At 45.7% G+C, this 22,952-nt stretch overlaps 1 protein-coding gene across 1 annotated transcript in view; it reads left to right on the forward strand.

Annotated features, from left to right (window-relative positions):
• MINDY2 (MINDY lysine 48 deubiquitinase 2) overlaps nt 1-22,952 on the forward strand; it is a 715,083-nt gene that overhangs the window by 589,887 nt on the left and 102,244 nt on the right. Inside the window, exon 7 of the mRNA XM_078685168.1 lies at nt 2,702-2,875. Within this exon, the coding sequence (XP_078541294.1) occupies nt 2,702-2,875 (174 nt within the window). The remainder of the gene's footprint in view (nt 1-2,701; nt 2,876-22,952) is intronic.

A 22,952-nucleotide genomic window follows, 5' to 3' on the forward strand; every position in this document is an offset into this window, starting at 1 on the left:
CAAAACCTATTTCACTTGAATGTAACGTCATGATGGAGGAATTCAAAGCGATGGCAATCAATACCTTTATATAGGATGTATAGTAAATTGTGGACGTATATTGGCCAAAGCTGTCCAATGTTAGAACACTCAAGATGCACCAAGTATATTACACTAGAAGTATTTTACGACTAATGAGACAATAGTAGCAATTGAGATCCTCTGTTATGTCGACTGCTATTGTGATACTTACAACCGCTATGGAGTTCGACGGGGGGGGGAGGGTAATATGTTGGGTGTTAGTTCTGGTATACACGATCAACCCGGAAATTGACTGTATACTGCAATACACTGTTTTCAATGAATTCCACATATCTAAAAGGTTGATCTAGATACTTGTAATGTTAGAGTGGGGAGAATTCATGACAAACAAAGAACTAGAAGATTTGGATGATTACTAAATCAAGCCAGTTACATGTACGGAGGTTTCCGAAATGTCAAGATAATGCTATTGCATTATACGACTGTATACTGTATTGAATATGACCAGAAAATAATAAAGTATGTTTTTAAAAAAAACAGGAAATAACTTCTAGTTTTTCAGCTGGGACCCTGTGCGTTCCTCGGCTGAGTGACCTCATCATAATAAGGACGCTTCTTGTGCTTAAAAGATTTATTAGTAAAAACAATTACCTTTGGAAGTTTGACCGCCTTTAATCATCAACTCTAAGGAGATAACTGTTAGCATTTGACTAGCCTTGTCTATCTGTCAAGGTTGCAAATCAGGAGGAATTTAACCACCTTTGATTCTTAATTTTAATGGCACTAAAACTAAAGTCTCTTCTGAGATAGTTTAAAAGAATTGTACCCGTTGCAGAAATGTCAGGCCAGTATTCCTTTTCTAAGCAATACTTGCTAAATACACCTTCCTGCAAAGGTGCAGCATTTTGGCCTGGAAGTTCTTCAAGCCTTTTTTTTTTTTTTTGCCCGAAGCCTCATCTGTAATATGCTGCCTATTCCTCTGAGCATTTTGGGATTTCGGAATCAGTAGTAAGTCCGTTGTACACTACGAAAACCGCTTAAAATAGCAAAGAAAATATAAGAGTTATGGTGTAACTGCTAACTTTAGCTGTTGATCTCTCCCCTACACAACACACACCCTGATATCCTCTCATAAAGGTTAAGCAGGGCCTCAACTGTTCATGGCAGAAAAACACATGGGACCCAAACTTGATGTGTTTGTGAAACGTGTTTTGGGATGCATGAAGCGGCCCCTTGCATTGGTCCTTGTGTAAACAAAACAAAACTTGAGTCAAAGTGTCCACTATTTCCAGTATTCCCACCCAGAAAAGAGGGAGAACTACCAATGATACTGGATTTGCAGTAAAGGTAAGTTTTCATTCTTTAAGCACTAGCTTGTATGTCTACTTCAGAACTAGTACTTAGTTTGCCATACATGCTGAGAAACCTATCTATTGGAATCATCAAGGGCTTGATATTAGTCAAGTCAACCAATATACATGTGAATCATGTCAGATGAGTAAATCAAGGAAGCTGGGGAAGTAAGAGCAGGCCTCCAGTGGAAGTTCTAGATGACCAACTTCACGTGCGTTTCTCCCAGATCCAAATAGCTTATTAGTAATGTAGTGTCTGGCAGGATCCATGCCAGATGATCAGGATAACACCGTAATATAATTCAGCGGAGTTCAGTTTAGATTAATGATATGTACATGTACCCTTTTTTGGGTGTCCTAAAATGTTGCATGAATCTGGCTCGTTTGGACCTACATTAGGTGTCATTGCTTTTCAATAATTGTAGTCTTCACACCGAGATAATTATTGTCACCATTGATATCGTGCCACGTAAATAAAAAATAGGGACATTTGGGTATGTCATTTGGCAAAAATGATTATTGTGATGGAGCACCAGACCAGCGCCTTGAGACCCTACGGGTGAGTAGTGCGCTCTATAAATGACCTGATTGATTGATTGATTAGTAATATGTTACCATGGTATAAAAGCAGTATATAAACTGTAAGAATGTTCACTCTGTACATACAATTTAGAGATGTGCCTGTTCCACACAAGAGGCCGCAAGGAGATTATAATTTAGGTGTTATTACAAATCTTTACCAGGCACCTGTTTCATAGGAGTTCTGCTGTTGGAACTTTACTGCTTGTAAATGAGTGGCAGGTGATCTGGAAATAACTTTATTGGTGGTTGAGCATTCTTAGTGAACTCAGCGTTGAATTTCAGCTCAAAAGCTTGTCAACTAAACAAAAAAAAGTTATTTTACTAACACTCAAAAATCGTGTAACTATATTAAACAGGTATAGAACTTCCATAATGAATTGGATATCAAATATTGGGCAGACAATATGAAGAGCTTGTGAAGGAAACCACCTACCAGCATGTTCATAGAATGGTTGGAATTCCTGTACCCTGTACTGTAGTACAGGAACTCAAAGCACAGAGAAACTGGCAGAGGGAAAACCTCCAGTGCATTTCCAGTTGAGAAATCTGAGTGCAGGAGGTTGCTAAGAGTGGGAAGGAAAATTCAAGCCCCAAGAAGTAGAATTTGAATTATAGATGCTGCTGATGGTTTTAACTACAAAACGTTGTCCAGCTGTTATGTTTTTCCAAATGTGTGGTACATGGCTAACAGTGGCTATTTAACTTGGGTTAGTATGTAATCATTGTTTCGTGTTATTTCTATTTAGGACCAACTTTACCTGCTGGTTACAGACCAGGGATTTCTTACTGAAGAGAAGATTGTCTGGGAAAGTTTACACAATGTAGATGGAGATGGAAATTTCTGTGATGCTGATTTCCACCTGAGACCACCATCTAACCCAGATGCTGTTTATGAAGGACAACTAGACCAGATAGACCAGGTAATTATCCCCCCACCGCCATATTTTAAGGACCTCGATTCCAGTGTAACTTTAAGGATATTCACAAATAGGCCTGGGACTGAACTTGTCAACTACTTTTGATACTCTTGTCCACATACTGGATACCATTTTGTTGCCAGTTGTCATGACTGAATACTTTCTAGATTCTGAGTTGTAATTTTTGTTAGTTTATTGTGCTGTATTGGTTTGCAAGCAACTCTGCATATGATCTTGCAGTTGACAACTTAATTACTATATTCTTAGTACAGACTAAGAGAAGAGAGGATGAATTTTAGATGTTAACAAAACGATATACTATGTTCATGATTTTGTATGTTTCAAAATATTGGGCACATTAAAGACAATTCTGACCCGTGTGTGTCTAAAAAGTCAGTCTTTGTAACTTTACAGGAATATTCCATTTTTACCCCCACTGATGGTGCAACTGTCACTTAGATATACCCTAGTCATTGTTATGTTACTTAATGTAAACCTATGCACCATGATGCAACTATCGTGTCTAGTTCATCTCAAGACCAAATGCTTTCAAATTGTTTTGTAAGTATCTATTTTTTAAGCAAGAAGTCCATTAAGCAGGCATAAGTTACTGAATTGACATTTGGCCTAGACTACTACATAAAGATTTCTGTAATGTATTTAAAATGGTTAGAATGGAACTTATTTTAGCATAAGAACACAACTTATATTTTGAAGATACTAATATATATTGATTCTAAGAGTTCAGTGAAAAAGCCTCCAATGCGGCTGACCAAGGTTCTGCACCTCAGCTTCTTAAGTAGATAAATCAAATATATTGTCCGTGCAATCTCATCCGGAGTATGCCGCACATATACTCCTCTGGAAACCAGATAAGAAGATTCAAGAACGAAAGGATGGTGCACCAGAAAGAAGTCCGAATTTTTCAAATGTATTCCAAAATATATTCTTTAATAGGTCTTCAGTTTAAAAAAAATTGGACAACAGCCAACGCGTTTCGTTCCGAGAGGAACTTCGTCAGGGCTGAAATGATATACAAATAAAACCACACTAAATAAAAAAAAAAAAACACATGGACAGATATACAATATCGCTTTTGTCTACTTTTACTTGGAAGTTAGATTGATCTTGTCTCTTTTTACTCTCTATTCTTGTTTGGCTTTCCCTTCTCTTTCAATATTTTCCCAAATGAAAATTTATAAAGATCACGTTAAGTTTATTAATTGGATGTTTCCCTTTTATGTTATGAATTGTTTGTTATTAGCCGTTTTCTTAAAATCAATATTTTATATATTGTACATGTGGGCATCTATGTATGTATATTGTATATCTGTCCATGTGTTGTTTTTAAACTGAAGACCTATTAAAGAATATATTTTGGAATACATTTGAAAAATTCGGATTTCTTTCTGGTGCACCATCCTTTCGTTCTTGATTCTAAGAGTTAATTAGAGCCTCATTTAAAATGTGGCCTAATGAGCAGCATACAGTAAACGTCCAAGCGTGATTCTTCCCATACTATTTCCATATTCGTCATGAAATCAAACGCTGTCTTGTAAGAGTTTTTGAACAAAGAAAAGTGGACAGAGAACTGATCTCCTTGGTTGCAGATATAAAAACAGGTTAGCGAAGGATGGTTGCTATTATACAAGTTACTCAAACCACACATTCAAGGACCATTATTTGACTTTTAATGGGGATGAATCCCCTTCACTGTACAGCCCGGGTTCAGAAGTGTAACAGCCCATTGAGCCAGAGCAAGTCAAGGAAATTATATAAATACTCAGGGGAATCACTATAGTTTTAGTATGACAAAAATGCTTGTTTACACAGTTTATTTTATAGATATCTCCATCTTCTGTAGTCTTGAAGGAAATACACCAATATGATTTGAGTTTGACTTTACACAGTGGCTTGACCCGCTCCAGGATAAAGTAAGACACTTTTAATGATGGTTGTAATAGTTCTACCAACTACCTCAGATTTTGTCACTACAGAACTGTAGTCCAGCTCAGGCCCACAACTTGGCTTCAGACCACCTATCATCTTATGGATGATAGTTGGGGAAGTTCAAGATCTAGTTGATACAAGATAGTTCTTCTTGGATTCCATGTAAGTTTAATAAATAATATTTAAAAAGTTAGTTTTATTTGCCAGGAAGTTCAAAATTACTGTCCATCAAAACAACCTTTACATTTGCACTTCAGAACTGGAAGTGCAGCCCTCATATATGCATTCCTCCTACTCAGGATAATCACTAGTTAGATTCTCATATAAAATCATTCCATAGCATTTCTTTTTTACTTTTTTTTTTGTTTTTAAATCTTCATTTTCAAATTTTCTTATACAGCAATAAACTAAAAAAGAAATAGAGGGATACACTGTCAGAGATCATCACATGAAGCAATTGTCACATATATACAATATGATAAAATGGAACTTAGGCACAACGGCTGGTATGATATTCACAGTATCGGAAGATGTTGATTCATACCCCTTAGTCTGTCCTCCCCGCCTCCCGGGATGCCAGCGGCCATCCATACCCAGTCCATGTCATATACCAGCAGGATTTCAAAGATCTCCAACATAGTATATAAATAATGTTGTGGATGTGTATCAAACAGTAAGGTAGTAGCATGTTCGGAGACGTGTCTCATCATCCCACTCCCACCGGGACTATACCACTTTCTACTTGAGAGGCAGGTGTTTGGCGCATCTTTTCTATATACGTCTTATATGGGCCCCAGATGTCCTTCGGGGGCGAAGAACTAGGCATAAGGTTAGCGTAGAGTTCACAGATTACATTGCAATAAGCCAGACTACATAACCACCCCTGTAAGGTAGGTGTAGTTCGTCGGCCCCATAGTAGCGCAATTTCACGTTAAGCTAGTAGTAACCCAAGGGCCGCAAATCTCCTGATCTTTTTAGGAAAGTTAACAGTGTACCCCAGGAATGCAATTTCTGGTGAGGGGATGAGCGTCAGTGCTATCATGGCACCCAGCGTGTTGTGAATTTGTTCCCAATATGACTGTAGTTTGGGACAAGTCCATGTAAGATGTGCAAAGTCCGCGTATGGGGCGGAACATTTCAGACAGTGGTGGGATCTGGAGGGGTTAATTTTGTGCGCCATGTCTGGGGTATGGTCGAGTCGGCAGAGAAACTTAGTGAATAAGCTTATGTCTACTGTTGAGGGAGATTTCCCTCGTTACCCTGCAACACTTTTCCCATTGTTAGTCTGTAATGGGACAACCTAGATCTTGTTCAACTGCTGTGCGTATCCTATCATCCTTCACCGGCCTCAGACTAGAGCAGGACCTGTACAGTTTGGAAACGAGGTGGGTGCCTGTTTCGCTCTCAATTATCAATATTAGTGGGGCAATAGGGTCCTGTGCAATCGGATAAGTGATTAACGTGGCTCTCAATGCTGAGCGAATTTGGTGCATACAAAGTTACCCATAAAGGAGATGTCAAAGAATCTGGCTTTGTCAGTCACCAAAAAAATATGGTTGTTTGGATATAAATCCCCCATCTTTGTAATCTTAAATTTGGCTAACGTGCGTTGTACAAGTGCCTCACCTGTAATTGGGAAACAAAGAGGATTCTGGAGAGGTAGGGCTGGTGAATACAGCGTGGTAGCTCCTAGCAGTCTCCGTAATCTCTCCCACGCCCAACTAGTAGTGGAAACGGTTTGTATGTCACATGGGTCTCTAGGGATGCACTTTGGCAGCACAGTGGACAACTTTCGAGGAAGCACAAGTTCAGCCTCTGGTCTCAAAAATGAAACCACGCAAATGCATAACTACACTGGGCTACTAGATAATATAAGTGGAGATCGGGAACTCCGTATCCCCCGTCATACGGAAAAGTAAGTACCTGCCAGCGGACGCGAGGCCTCTTACTCCCCCATACCAATTGAATGAGGTGTGTGCATAATTGTAAAAAGAAATGCTTAGTGAGTGGGATGGGATTGTTATTAAAAAGATACAAAAATTTGGGGAGCACTATCCTTTTGAGTATAGCGACCCTGCCCGCTATTGATAATGGTAGGCGTAGCCAGCGTTCCACCTGTATTTACAAGTTGTTTACAGCATGTCCATAATTCAATCCCATGGAGTCGTGCTAGCCGTTAACGGAAAAATTAGAGATTTGTGCCAATTGATGCCTAGCCCTGAAAAGCGGCCAAATCGAAGTATTTCTCTGATGATCAGCTCAGGATTGTCTTGCGGGTGTCGCACATAAAGAACGGTGTCATCTGCATAGAGTGAGACTAATAAGGGTCCTGTGTTAAATTGTAATCCCCGGTGGAGATGCCGCTCCTGAAGATGTCGGATCAGCGGATCCATAGCCATATAAATAAAAGGGGGGAAAGAGGGCATCCCTGTCGCGTGTCAGCGAAAAGGGTTGAGATAGTGTACCATTTATATGGAGCCGTGCCGTGGGTCTGCTATATAACAGAACAGTAGTGGCTATGGAGCATGCTGGCATCTCTATACGGTGCATTACCGAGAGAAAAAAGGGCCATGCTAAAGAATCAAAGGCCTTCACGGCATTTAACAATACAGCTGTGGCAGGGACTTTCGGGTCTATTCTGTGTATGACAGCGAATAGAGTTCGGAGATTTAACAAAGTGGAACGGTGTGGAACGAATCCGGACTGCGCTGGGGATATAATAAATTCCATTAGTTGAGATAGTCGGATGGCGACTTCTTTAGCCAATATTTTATAGTCCAGATTCAAGAGTGAGAGGGGTCTATAGGAACTGCTTAGGAAGGTGTCTTTGCCAGGTTTGGGAAGTGTGGGGGGGAGAATTTGCTTTTCGAGCGCCTCTGCGTATACTTCAATCAACTGAGGCGCATGGATATCTTTGTAAGCCTTATAGCAGTCTCCTGTAAATCCATCTAGACCGGGGGTTGATGTTCCCCGGAGTGCCTCTATTGCGCCAACAACATCCGCTTCGGATATGGGGTCCTCTAGGAAGTCTAACATATATTTTTCCAGATATACCAGCGCTATTTCAGACAAATAATCTTCCTGAGCATTGAGGTCACTTTCTATTTTAGAGCTGTATAAGGCCTTAAAATAATGCAGCAAAATGTGTCACGGATCTCCGGGTTGGAAGAGATCAGCTGATTGGAGGGTGTGCGCAGCTCAGCGATGTATGCCCTACTGTATTGGGGGTGGAGCATTTGTGCAAGCACTCTACTAGGCCTCTCGCCATATCTTCTAGCCAATTGATATTTACCCAAATATAACAATTCATATCTGCGGCTTCGCAAAATTCGACTAAAAGGGCTAGTCGCCATCCTTCAGTTTCCGCAGTAGCATTGCAAAGTAACTCCGTGTCTAGAGCCAATATGTCCCGTTCAATACGAGCAAGAGTGGTACGGAAGTCTTTTAACGCCCCAGCACTTTTTGCAATACAGACGCCCCTTATGTATGCTTTGAAACCCTCCCACAGGACCTCCCAAGTATCAACCGACCCAGTATTATTGGCAAAATAGTCCTCGATTGCCTCACGTACCTCAGCATAAAAGACCACTTCTTGCAGAGCATTGCATGGAAACCGCCATTGCGGCTCAAAGCCTTCAGGGCGAGGGACACTTAGACGAAGCATCACCGGTGAATGATCAGAATACGTTTGTGGCAATGTCCCCATGGCCCGGAACCAGCCAGCTATTCCCGGGGAAACTAGCCAAATAATCAATCCTGGTCCATGTGTTATGGTACCCAGAGTAATGCGTATATTTCATGCAGGTAGGATTGTGTTTCCGCCAAATATCTATTAATGAAAGCTGTCTGCAAATATCCTGTAGTGCACAGAGGGAACGTGGCTTGGAGTCTGGGGATGAGAAGGTGCCATCCAAACTAAGATCAAATAATAAATTGAAGTCTACTTCCATTATATTTAGACTAGGTTCTAGTTTCATTAAGTGTACATGTAGGGAGTAGAACAAATCGGGAGTGCCAACGTTTGGACCATAGACGCATATCAAGGCCATAAAGTGACCCATGAGTGTGCCTGTGACAATAAGGAAACGGCCTTCACCATCTTCTACCACTTTGCCAGTACTGAAGGGGATTCTCTTATGAATTAGGAGGGCAACGCCCCTAGCGTAATCACTATAATTAGCAAAGTATCTGTGCGCCCCCCAACTACCTGCCATGCAGGTCGTGTCGATTTGGATAAATGTGTTTCCTGTTACCAGGCAATGTCAACCTTATGTTGCAGTAAATAATTGAGCACCTGGCGTCGCTTGCGGGTGGTTATTGAGGCCTCGTACATTCCAGGACATCAGGGACAAACCAGAGGGTTCAGCAGTATTACCCAGTTGTGCCATAGTGTGTGTACAAGAAATACGTGAGTGGATCGCTAACTAAAAAAATATCGTGTGACAGTGACCCTTGTCTAGAATAATTGAAAATGCGTAAACAGTGCAAATTTAACTCCCACCTCCCACCACCCAACCTCACCCTGACCCAAGTAAGGCTATATCATGACCAAACATTCAACTGGATGTACCAAATAACTTTACGAATGTATGAAGAACCCCTAGAAGGGCACTTCCGCAAAAACTGAAACAAGAACAAGGTGTACACCTTGAGGGTTGGCAAGGCCACGGCAGCCGGGCAACCAACTTATGACAAAACAGAAGAATAGTGTGCATTATCCATTACTACAACACATTCAGGATGAGAGGTTAATAATACCATGTCAACCAGCCCCTGGATTTGAAAAGAGTTCCATACTGGCATCAGGAGGGACCCCCCCTCCGCAGTCTTGGCCCCATTATTGTTCCTCTTGTAAGAGTGGCAAAATCCCTGCGTCTCTGTCGGATTGTTGAAAATGAGGGAACGGCCTCCCACATCCATTTTTAGCCTGGTAGGGTATAGCATTCCATATTTTAATCCCAAGTTTCTAAGGGCGGCCTTCACCCCATTAAACTTGCGGCATGCATCTTTGACCATTACCGTGAAGCACGGAAAAAAAGAAAGTTTGGAGCCCTGCCAGATGATGTCCCCCATTCCCGGGCAAGGTGCAGTACTGAATCTCGATCATGGAAATTCATGATCCTCGCAATAATGGGTCTCGGAGGGAGGCCAGGGTTAGGCCTGGGACCAAGAGATCGGTGCACATGTTCTATGACAAATCCCGGGGTGAAGGCGTCTCTACCAAACAATTCAGATAGTAAGTGTTCCACCAATAAGTCCACCCTCCCTGTAGCAGCAGTCTCCGGTATGCCCAAAATACGAACGTTGTTTCGCCGGCTTCACGCTTTCAGGTCCTCATTTTTAAATACAACTTCCTTCAGGATTCGTTCCACCCTGTCCAGGCACTTCAATGACTGCGCCGCGCTGTCCTCGATGTCTGCGACGCGGGCCTCTGCGATATCCAGGCGACAATCGTGTGCCTGGACTTTAGCCCCCATGTCAGCAAGGCTTTTATCCAATGTGTCAAACCTCCCATCGAGGGCCTTAAAACCCGCTCTCTTTTCCTGGAGCATCGATGCAGACAATGAAGGAGGGTCGTCTACTCGGTCCGCGCTGTGAGCATTGTCCGCCATGGTGGGAGGTTCTTCAGTTGTTTTGTCTGCTAGTTTCCCAAAGGGCAAGGTTCTCTCTTTGGGGTATTTGCCGCCCATGCCGCGGCGTAATGGTACGGTGTGGATGCAGATGAACGGACAGGCCCTTAGCACAGTTGGTGGATCCAGATACCACAAGGAGTCAAGCAAGTTGTGCACAGCAGCGAGTTGGGATCATGGTGCAGGTCACAGCCGGCCTAACAGACAGGAGAGAGCACTATGGATAGTTTGTAGTCTAGGCCGCTCAGCCGGATGCTGCTGTCCAGGGTTGTTTGTAAGTTCCTATCTTTGCCAATGTAGAGCTCCCCACCCGGCCGCCCGGAGGACCAGTAGAGCAGAATGAGTGTGCAGTCTTGGGTCCACCAGAGATCGATGGTTCCGCAGTGAAAGTGCGTAGTACGCCAAGCCACTGTCTGCGGTAAGTGGGGACGGATGGAGGGGCGTGTAGCGGCAGCTCGCTCACAGGTCCGTTGCGAGCGGGCCGCAGGGTGGAGAAGGAGTCGCGCAGCCGGTCGCTGCGTGTGTGAGGCAGGCACCTGAAGGGCTTCCCCCCACCATCTACAACACCCCCGCACTCGTTATGCTATGCAGCGAGGCAGACCGTTTGCCCTGTCCCCAACGCCGCTTCCTGATAATGGTGAATGCGTGTAGTGCGGGACGGGCGCGGCCAACCAAGCCGACTTTGGAGCCCTTACTAGGCGTTTTCGGGGGTGGGGTTACCACAGAAGTCCGTGACCGGTCAGGACACCACAGCCACAGGCCCCCACTCACCTCCCATCCAGGCGGTTCACCAATCCTCCAGTGGCTGTGCCCAAGTCGCTGCGCCCTCTTGTCCGCAGTCGGAGAGCACCGGCGTAAGAAACTGGGATTGTGAACACCTCCGAGCCCAAGACTTGGTTCGTTGGCATCAGGATCGAATCAGGCACACATCGCTGCCATTTCCTTAATGATGTTGTCGGGGGATGTGGTGGATAATGCCGGAGATGTTGTGCAGGTCAACAAGCTTCAACAGCAAGCGCCCATCATGGACGCTTGCGTGACAACGCCCCACTTCTTTTTTATTTTGTTAGTTTTCACTGCCACCGTTTCTGGCTGTATGTTTTCGCTGTCTCGAACCATTCTGCGTATCATTTAGAGCATTGAAGAGTTTGCTATGATTTCCAGTAGTATGCAAGTACGTTTATGTCATCGATGATCTTGCTACTAACATAGAAATGTTGATTAATCGCTTTTCATGTCGAATAAAAATATCTAACTAGGTCCACTAGCCAACTATTACAATCTTTGGATCATGGCGAAGTGGTGCATCCTATTTAGACTCTCTATATAGAAAGATTTCTCTGCAGAATATTGTGATGTTTGGGCAGAGACATGCTAAATGCAACCCGTTTCCCGCTTCCTTTGCAAAACAGCTAAAACAATTAGACTTATTTTTCTTATCAACGCAGCAGTTCTGTAACTAAGCCATTTTGTGAAGAATTACATTATTTTGTAAATTTCTCCATGAATTGTGTGGAAATACAATTAATTTATTCTTTTGCAGGACTATGGTAATGCCATTTGTGTTTTCTTCTCCCACAAAAAAGTGGTCTGATTGTGCTTTCCATTAAAAATCATGCCATTTCACCAAGCCTGCACTTGAGTATTTGCAATTAAGTGATATGTATTTCCTTAGCTGCATCAAGAGAGAAAAGGTTAGTCTTTTGGACATTAGAACCTATTTTGGAAGATGACCACCAGAGCCAATCTCGAAGGTTTGTAAATATTTCCTCAAATGCTGACCTGTACTTCCACCTTCAGTAGTAAAATAAGTTTTTATAACAATGCCATATTTCTGCCACGTAGTTATTACGTTTTCGGTAGCCTGTCCTCCTGTAACCACCAAATCCTGGAATCTTTATTCAAAGTTGACAAAAAGAATGGAGCAATGTTTATAGGTAATTTAAACAAAGGCAAAATATTATTACATTTCAAGTCTGCCACGGTATCCAACAGGAGATTATAATCAAAGCTCATTTGATACACCTGTAACGTCTTAAATTTGCAACCACGGCGAGAAGTAGTACAATTTTATATTTGGTAATCCAATTGCAACAAGTTTAATGTGTGTAATGACAATAGGGGAACATTGTTACCCCAAAAGAATCAGCAGAGCATACTTACAACTTTTTAAAAACTAATTGTCATACAGAATGCACATGGCTGCCATAAATATAAAATTAAAAATAGACACCGACATGTTAATCGGGGATCCGCCCCAGGATAGATAAAGCTAGAGTAGGGCTGCAATTCATCCCATGTAGCTTTCTTTAATACTGGTATATTATTAAATCGTATGTCTGCTTATTCGAACGTAAAATGAATCCCCAGATGTCTTTTGGGCTGATCATTGTGAACCTTCTATATTGCCTCCGGTAAAGCTTCCAGAAAGCTACGGCACACTTTCTCTTTTCTCATCGTTTACTCTCAGGTTTAGTGTTCTAAGGATATTGTTGTTTAATTGAACTTACTGCCAAAACCTTCCGTTGTTGCTTGCTGCATTAGTCTCACACATTCAATGTCTCTATTTATTTTTTATATATTTTCTAGACTTTTTTTTTTACTTGTACAAGTGTTGTTTAAACTCCATATGATCCTCATTTTCACTGGATCTCAATCATTTGTTAAGGCCAGGTTTGATTTCTTTCTATAGTTTATTGTAGTCGCCATCAAGCGTATTACCCCAAGTCGCATTTTGATCTTTAGACTGGGATAACTCATATATCCTAATGCATCTTGAATAGAGGGTTTAGCCTTTCTTTATGAAATATCTGTTAACAGTGTATTTTAGTGCTGAGCTATCAATAGAATTCTGAAAAGATCTTGGTGCCATTATCGCTTCTGATTAAAGAACACATGCTGAATATATTTGCATTGTAAATTGGTCCTAAGTCTTGAGCCTATATTTTTTCCATCCTAAAGCAGGCACAAAGAGAAGGATGGAAATTTAAAAAAGTAAAGAAAAATGTGCATTATTAAATGCAAAACTTGCATTTGGCGCAATCTGCATCCTCGTTTCCATTTTGATGCATGGACGCATTTTGCGTTAAAAATAAAGCACAACAAAACACAAGCTGTGCAAATAGCAGCGGCCCACGTTCTAGTCATTCTCATTGTTCTTATGGTCTTGTGCCATATGTTACCGCAAATAGCATGTCATTACCCAATGTGGCGTAACGGCATACTTTTGGAATTTTCACACAACATGCATAAAACAAGATTATGCCAACGTAACTGAAATTTGACCCCGGCTTACTTTTTAGCTGTGAAACTAGGAGACTTGGCAGCTAATCCCAACTTTACTACTTTTATCTAAATATGCTTGAAATAAGCACTGTGATATGAATCTGGGCAGTGCCCGCAACCCAGTAACCTTTATCTGGAAAGGGTAGTTCCTTGGCCTTGCCGTCCGAATCACTACCACCCCATTGTGACTTTCTTGGAAAACTGTGGAATGAGTTGCATAGTTCTTAATCCCGGCTTCATCAGTTGGCTAAATTGTGTGCCCTTGGACAATCCCTTTTTGAAATTATTCTCCTGCTCTCATTTTTTGCTATTCTTGTGAATCTTTATAATTAATATAAAAGGTCCAATTAAGTCTATTGCTAGATATTACCTCAGGTGGTGTGGTGGAGAACAAGACAACAACCAGATTCATAGTCTATTCTAGATGTATAGTCAATTCACCAAATAAGTTTTAATCTTTCCAGCAAGTAGTACCGAGTTCTAGTCTCAGTAGTTTCCTACTTTAACGAGAAGTTAGATATTGGGCAAATCACATTCTGTGGCCTAATATGATATTGTGTGAAAACTTTGAACTAGGCTGTATAGAGTAAATAAACAGTGGTATATTTTCAGAACAGGACTTCAGCAAGGTTTTCTTTTACTCATTCGGAGCTGTTTAACAATAGGTGCCCACCCTCCCTATTAGCATCTCTAATGGCGAATGTGTTCCTGAAGCTGGAGTGTCCCCTACTAGCTTCCTGTAGCAGGTCTACTGGCTCTGCCTACATTCTCTCCTGCCTGGAGGTTGCCTCCTAGTGCAACATAGTGCTTCCAGTTTCTGCCGCCTGTTCTCTGTCACAGTTTTGCCGCCAGAAGCCACCTGCTTTTCTTCCACGTGGTCGCCCTCCTGCTTCTTGCCACCCAGTACCCCGTCCCCCTTCTAGGACCTACTTAAATGAGGCTGCAGCTACTTAATGGAGGCTGCAGCACAACCCCACCTGAACATCTTCCAGTAGTAGGTCTTCTTACTTTGCCTACGTTTTCTTTTTTCTGGGGATTGCCACCTCTTCTGCCAGTGCGCCATAGTGCATCCAGCTTCTGCCACCTGTTCTCTGCCACAACTTCTGCCACCCTGCACCCAAACCCCCCTCCCAGGACCTGCCTAAGAAGGCCTCAAGGTGGGTGTGCTGCGGCACATCGCTGACCTGCCTAAGGCAAGTGTGCCTGCAGTCATCCACGAACACTCGGACAGCCAGAAACACTGGCTGTCCGACCCCCCCCACAGGAACTCTGCCGCTAAACTCCGAGCCCTGGATCCCGGATGTCGCAGCAATTGCTGTCTCGCTTCTTCTTGTGCAACCACAGGACCGTTCACCTGCCACCGCTGCCTCGTCATCTGCAACTCAGGACCTCCTGCCCTCACAGAAACCCGCGCCACTCCTACATCACCAACCGCAACCCCGCCAGACCCACTCTGATGCCTCCTGCTCAACACCCATCCCTCTGCAAACACACCATTATAGTCTGGGACACCATCTCTACCCTCGCCCCTAACGTGTTCTTCATCACAGAAACCTGGTTCAACCCCTCCTCCGCCCTGACACCGCAACGCCCAACAGTTACAAACACCGAGACCGCACCAACAAACACGGAGGAGGCGTCACTATCATCCACAAAGAAAGAATCGGCTGCACCACCGATGGTCATGGAACACCTCAACTTCCAACTCCCCACAGATGACGGAACGACCATCAGAAGCACCCTTGTCTACAGAACCCCAAATCCACGTACCGGTTTCTGCGACACAATCACTGACTTCATCACCACACTAACCATCCAGTACAAGCACTAATTTTTTCTCGGAGACCTCAACTTCCACCTGGATGACTGGACAACGCTGCCAACCTCATGGAATGCATGGCAACGTTGTCTTGACCCAGAACTCACCTGGACCAACCACTCCATCGTTCACTTCACAATCGCGGGATCACCAGGCACAAGCTTGTGGGGCACAGCTTGTGTCACTTGCTAAAGTTCTCCTGCCTTACAGCCACCGAGAGCACAATACTTCCCTCACAGAAACTCTGCGATGCTCTGGCAGACCACTTCCACACAAGGTATCCACCATCTACAGGATCTTCGAGTCCCAACCCACCGACGTCCACTTCCTCCTCGCTCCAATTAAAGCCTTGACCACACACTACTTGGGTGTTAGGACTAGAGCTACATGTTCCATAGTTACACTACATAACCCAGAATGCTCAGTAAGGGAGGCGGGTTGTGTGCTGTCCCATACTGCTCTAGGACTGATCAGGTGATGGGGAGGTTCTTAAGCCCCCAGGTGCAATAGTGCCGTGCTTGGCTTTCCTTGCTTGTTTCCTGTTTGGTTCCGAGTTCTGGATTACCTGTGATACACCTTGTTCAAGATTTCCTGGATATAGAGTGCTGCCTGGAGATTGCCCTACCCCTAGCTTCAAAGATCGAATTTCGAGCGCGTCTTAGCGCTAAAAGTCCCGTCAGGAATCGCCCGCTGTCATAGGACTCAGCTGTGCCCTTTTGAATTTTGCAGCGCGAGTCCGCGCTGCAACGAACTCATAGGCGTGAGTTGTTGTTTTTTGCCGTTTGGGAAGAACTTTATTCAGTGCATGGACGCGCTGCAACTTCTTCTCGCCTTGCCTTGTTTTCCTTAGCTCGTATTTACCGAGTGTGATTCTAACGCGAGGTCGCGTTAGATTTCTTCCTGCTACCGGATTCGTGCAGGTACTATATTTTTGTATTTGTTTATCCCGCGCCTGGACGCTATGTTTAAGACATATTTCCTGTCTTCCCTTAACCTCTTCCCCCACGGATGTTCTTCTATTTTGTAGCGGAGGTAAAAAATTATAATCTATTTACAACTGAACTATAGCTCATGAATCGCCAGCAGTTGTACATTACTTTCCAAGTAACCTCCAGTGTTACCCCATCTGATTTCCAAGTCAGGAGTCAACCCAAGCCCAATTATTGTTTTGGTTTGCTGAACTAAGGGAACTCCACCTCAGCATCTTTACTTTTTGTTACAAGAGACCTAGAAAGATATTCCAGAAGCATCTATGTAGACCTTCATCAGTCATTTCACAAGTAAGTGTGGGATGGCACACAACTGAAGGGATTTGTGTTGAAGTCTGGGGGTTATTATTAACTTGTAGACATAAGAACCAGAAGTAATTTGCCTGTTTCATTTCTGTCATTTATTTATACAGAGACTTCGCCTCTACCTGACTTGAACCCACCTCAGTTTGGCTGGCTGAAGATTTGGTCTGATGTTCTTCCTTGGTCTCTTCATTTTCTGAAGATACTTACCCTTCTCTTGTGTGTTCTTTGGTGACACTGAGAGGGCGATACCTTTGGGAAAGGGAGAAATACTAGCTTCGCTCCTGGGGAACGGGTACTTCTGCCTGAGACATCTGTGTCAGCCCGACATTAGGAACAGCTCACCACACAGAACTCCACAGCCATCATGAACTAAAGCAGCCCTCTACACCTGGTAGCCTCTCCCCCTGCCTGTCGCTCTAGCCTGGAGCTGCTGTCCCGGCACTCCACCTACTTGGCCCCAGTTTAAATTGCTGTTTTTGTTGTGCCCCCGTTGCCCCTTAAATCAGTTCCTTACACCTTTTCTTTTCTATTAAGTATTTGTTTGACCAGTCTGCTTGTAAAATAATACTGTTAGTGCCCCTTAAAATTAGATCTTGTCACCTTTTTCTTTCTGTGCCTCACTTGCCTGTGTATTGCCCCAGCTGGTTCAGACCAGCTACACCTGCGCTGACTCCTTACCATCGACACCCCTACAACCTGTCCCACCTGCCAGGGCTACTTAATTGCGGCTGCGCAGCGGGCGCATGTAGTGGGTGTGCTAAAGTCTAGCCCGTCAGCACCCGGACTGTGACCAGCGCCACGAACCCTGGTCCCCACGCCTGACTTCCCCATCAAAACTCCCTCTGACTACAAAATGAAAAACTAAGACTCTACCAACAAACCCGGCGGAGGCATCGCAATCATACATAAGGAACATCGCCTGCTCTATCGCCAACAATGATCACACACCTATCATCGATTACATGAACTTCCAACTCAACCCAGACGACAGAACCACCACCAGGGCTACAAACTGGCATCAGCCACTCCATCGCCAAACTCATCACCCAGCCAAATCCAAATACTACATCTTCCTGGGGGACCTCAACTTTCACCAAGACGACCCCACCGACCTCCTGGAAAGACTGGACCACATCGGCATCAAGCATATCATCAACGACCCCACGCACACAGCCGGACCCCCGCTGGACCCCATCTTCACCTCCAGTGATAGTCAAATACAGTCACACATCAGAACTCACCTGGACAGACCACACAATTGTACTCTTCTCCCTCATCGGCCCACCACACACCAATCCCATCTGGGACAGCGCTCCCCATCGCATCTGGACCACAGTGATACAGCAACAATGTCGCCTTCAGCATCACCCTGGCCAACTTCACTGCAAACCTGGGCCAAACATTAGAGAACTTCAATGTCTGGATTACCAATGCTTCGAACCAAGTCGCCCTGTCCAAACCACCCGAGACGCACAGACCCAGCTGGTACACACCAGAACTCAGCACAGCAAAACACGAATGTAAACAACAAGAAAGAAGATGGCAGATCAGCAAAAACAACATTGACTGAGCCACCTCCAAAACCACCCACAACAAAGCTGCAAAAAAGAAGGCCCTCTCAAGGCGCAACGAAACCTGCACCACAAAACTATTCACCATTGGCAGAGAATTCTCCTCAGCAACAGAAACCGCTATCCTACACTACCAAAATCTTTGCGAGTCCCTCGCTGACTACTTCCACAAGATATCGACCATATACACAAACTTCGAACCCCAACCCTTTGACATCCTCAGCAACCCATCGACCACAACCGCCAACCACGCAATAACCGCTTGAAAATAACTCCGCACATCAACAACCACCACCCTTATGAAACCCATCCACTCATGGGCTCCTACCGACCGCCTGCTCCCACCGGCTCTTCAACCTCTGAAACAACAAGATTGGCCACCAACTCACCACCATCCTCAAGGCCTCCATTACCACAAGCACTTTCCCCGACGCATGAAAGCATGCTGAGGTCGGGCCCCACCTCAAGAAACCATCAGCATATCGAAAAAGATCAACAGAACTACTGCCCGACCTATTCCTCGCCAAAGTCCTGGAGAAAGCCATCAACATTCAATTCACCGAATACCTGGAAAGAAACAACCTACTGGAGACATCCCAATCGGGCTTCGTGACTAACCAAAGCACAGAGACAGCCCTCATCGCAACAACATCTGAGCCTTACTGGACACAGGTGAAACAGCCACTCACATCCTTCTGGACCTATTTGCGGCTTTCAACACAGTGTCACACTACACAATCATCCAGCAACTACGACCGATCTGAATCACAGACAACGTACTCAGATTGATGGCGTCCTTCCTCACAGGATGCATCGAAGGGTCCGCCTCCCCCTTCTCCTTGCACCTGAAGGCCACCTTCTTCGGAGTACCCCAAGGCATCTCTCAGCCCCACCCTCTTCAACGTATACATGTACCCCCCCCCCCCCCGCAGAAATAGTCCAATCCCACATCACCTCCTCAAGTCGTCCTCTCACTCTCAGCCAACCCCCACCCAAAGACCAACTGCATGAAGAACTTAGTGACATGGATGAAAGACAACTGCCTCAAGTTGAACACGGACAAGGCGGACGTCTTCTTCAGCAGACACACCGGCCTTTGGAACTACTACTGGTGGTACTGGTGGCCACCAGAGCTCGGACCTATCTCCATGCTGAAAGACCACGCCCGCAACCTCGGCATCATACTGTACAGCGAACTGTCCATGAGAAGCCAAGTCAACTCTGTCACATCTGCCTGCTTCAACACCATCTGCATGTTCCAAAGGATCTTCAGATGGCTCCCAACCAGCACCAGGAAAACAGTGACACAGGCCCTCATCACCAGCCGACTAGAATACGGCAGAGCACTCTATACTGACAGAAACTCATAACTCGTGCAAAGACTCCAGACAATACAGAACACAACGGCCAGGCTTCTACATCACCCAGCACCACCGTGACCTCCACTGACTTCCCATCCACAAGAGATGGCAGTTCAAGCTCCTTACCCACTCATATAAAGCACTCCATATCGAACCACACTACATGAACCACTGTCTCACATTCCACCACCCACCAGAAACCTGCCCTCCGCACACCTCTCCCTCACACAGAAGACTCTCATCCGCCACAGCCGCACCGGACGACGCTCTTTTTCTCACCTCACCGCCAAAGCATTGCACACCCTCCCTCTCTCCTATGCATCTCACCCTCACTTAACCACTTCAAGAAGGGACTCAAGAACTTGCTCTTCGACTGAGACCTGCAGCACTTGGATGATTCCCAGGGTGATTAGTAGCGTTTTACAAATACTATTTGAGTGATTGATTGATGAACTCCATCCACTCAGGAGCACCCAGGCACCACTGCCCCATCACCTCTTCAACCTCGAAGGCAAGGATATCAGCCACCAACTCACAACCATCCTCTGCGCATCGATCACCACAGCCACCTTTCATGCAGAAGTCAGACCTCTCTTCAAGAAACCCTCCGCCAAGCAGCGAGGCAAGATGGCCGTGTAAGGCGCAGCTCCGGGACCGGCCCCTTCATAACGTCTATCCTGTGCATTATCTGGCCTGTCCGATAGCAGCTTTGTGCATCGGACATATAGCGGACAGGAACCCACTAACTCCATTCCGACACCATAGACTGAAGATCTAGCCACTGCGGAGGTGGGGCCTAACATCTAGGCTCGCGCCGGGATCCACAGTGCTGCATGGGGCAAAGACAGAGATCCGGGAGATTTGGCCCGCACTTGCGGCGGCGCCGTGTCTGGAGGGTGCCGCCGCTAGGAAGAGAAGATCGGTCCCGCTTCAACGGACCGGGGCCTCCTTGATCCCACTGCTGACAGAGGTAGCCCAGGACTGCTCCTTGCGGTGTAGGCAGGCCATTTGCCTGCTCTGACATACCGCCTGACTCGGACCCAGGGCCGGTCCTTGGTGCCGCGGGCATCCGCTGTGCCTTGCTCCCCCCTCCAAATCCCCCCCCCCCCCCCCCAGAGCTGCAGACTGTATCAGTTTCCGCAGGTGAGACACGCAGCCTCCCAGGGAACCTCTACTGCACCGCTACGATCCCCCGCGGTGCTGGGACTATCCTTGAGGGAGCGGAAACAGGGCTGCTGAGCCCTTGAACTGTCAACGTGTGATCGGTGGGCTCATTACACCGGGGTGAGGGGGGGTCTGCGACCTCTGGGAGCCACAGAGAGGGTGCATAGACTTTGAACGTTTGGTGAGACCCCTCAAGCTGCCGCTACCTTCACGACCGACGTGGGGGCAGATCACCTTCTGATGAACGGCCCTACGGAGGACCAATTGACCGCGCACAGGGACCCTCTGACACCTTGAACATCTGTCGACTCCTGACGCGTTACTGGAGGCAGTGTGGCCGCTTTGTTGGGGTGCCTGTGGCCAGACTGGTAGAGCACGGAGGGGGTCACGATGGAGCGTGTCAAGGCCGCAGGGGCCCGTGGATCAAAGGCTACGCAATCCAACAAATTGGACCGCTATACGGTCCCAAAAGATACGCAACAATCCCGGTTCCCAGAGACTCGGGCTCGGAGGGTTTGGGTGAGGAGGATCAAGAAATCTCGCTAAAAGACGTAATGGATGCCAGCACCTGTGTTAATGCCTCCCTGGATACAGTGGCAATCGATGTCAACTTCATCAGGGCCGATATGGGCAAACTGAACGAGAAGGTCAAGCAAGTTGAACTTACTACTGCCAGTTTTGTTGGTGATGTTGCGCAGCTTCAGGGCGAGATTCGCGAACTTCAGGATTCCGCAAACTCACTGACCTCAAGTTGGACGACTACGAAGGCTGCCTGCGTCGCAATAACCTGCTCATCTTGGAGGTTCCGGAGAAATCAGAGGGACAAACCCCAGACCTCTTTGTCGAGGACCTCATTCTGAAACATCTGCAACCCAAGGGACTCAGTAAGTTCTTTGTTATCGAACGCGCCCATAGGGTCCCGGGCGGCCGTCCCTAACCGGGCGCTCCCCCGCTGCCCATGTTGGCACGGGTCTTGAACTTCCACGACAGACATTATCCTTCAAAACTCCAGGGCGGGCGTGTCCCTGCGGTACGAAAACTCGGACATTTCCTTCTCTCCGGATTTTACGAAGATGGTGCAATGGCCGTTTCTATCGGTCAAGCGCGAGCTCAGAGAGCGGGGACTGAAATATTCCATGCTGTTTCTGGCATGTCTTCGGATCGAGGCGGAGGGGAGAGTGTGGTTCTTTGAGCACCCCTAAGCCGCAGCAGACTGGATCGAGAGCCGTGGAGCGAGGAGCCCGACCGACCGTGACAGTGGCGAAAACTAGAACAGTCAACCGGTCTGATGTGGTGACCCGTGCAGTGTCTGAGTTTGGACTAAGTAGATGGGGCTGTGGGAAGGTGGGCCTGGGTGGGGGTCATAGTATTGGGGTTTGTGGACTCTATTGGACCTGTATATGCACTTGGGTGGGTTTACATTCATCTTTTTTGGGGAAGGTGAAGGGTGCGCTTTAACTTACCCCCTTTTTCTTCCCCTTTCTATCTTGAATCCATTTCTAGGGCTACAGGCCCTCTGCAAGTTTTCCATGGGCAGTTCTAAGCCCAGAGTGCAGGGCAGCGGGGTGGGGAGCTGTTGGGCGGGGTTGTTTTGTTATGTTTTTGAAGAGTTTCCACATCAGCATCTACTATTGCAACATTGATTGGGGGAGTAGAAACACGTACTGTAATCTCAAATTGTACAATTTGCAATGGCTTCCGGTTGGGACAGTGGGGGTAAATTGATAAGTTGGAATGTCAATGGACTGGGGGACAAAATCAAACGTAGCGTGGTCCTTCAATATATAAAGTGCCATGCCCCTGAAGTTATCCTACTCCATGAAACTCATCTAGTTGGTAATGCATGTAGTGCATTGCATAGAGGGGGTGGCATACTGATGAAGAAGTCCTTTCCCCTGGTTGCGCAGGAAGTCTGGACGGATGACAGAGGAAGATACGTTGGGGTCTCAGGCACTTGGGAGGGACACCCTATCACCCACCTTCCTTTCGATTTACGTGCCCCCAG

The sequence above is a fragment of the Lissotriton helveticus genome, chromosome 3_2, assembly GCF_964261635.1.
Source record: "Lissotriton helveticus chromosome 3_2, aLisHel1.1, whole genome shotgun sequence".
NCBI lineage: Eukaryota > Metazoa > Chordata > Amphibia > Caudata > Salamandridae > Lissotriton > Lissotriton helveticus.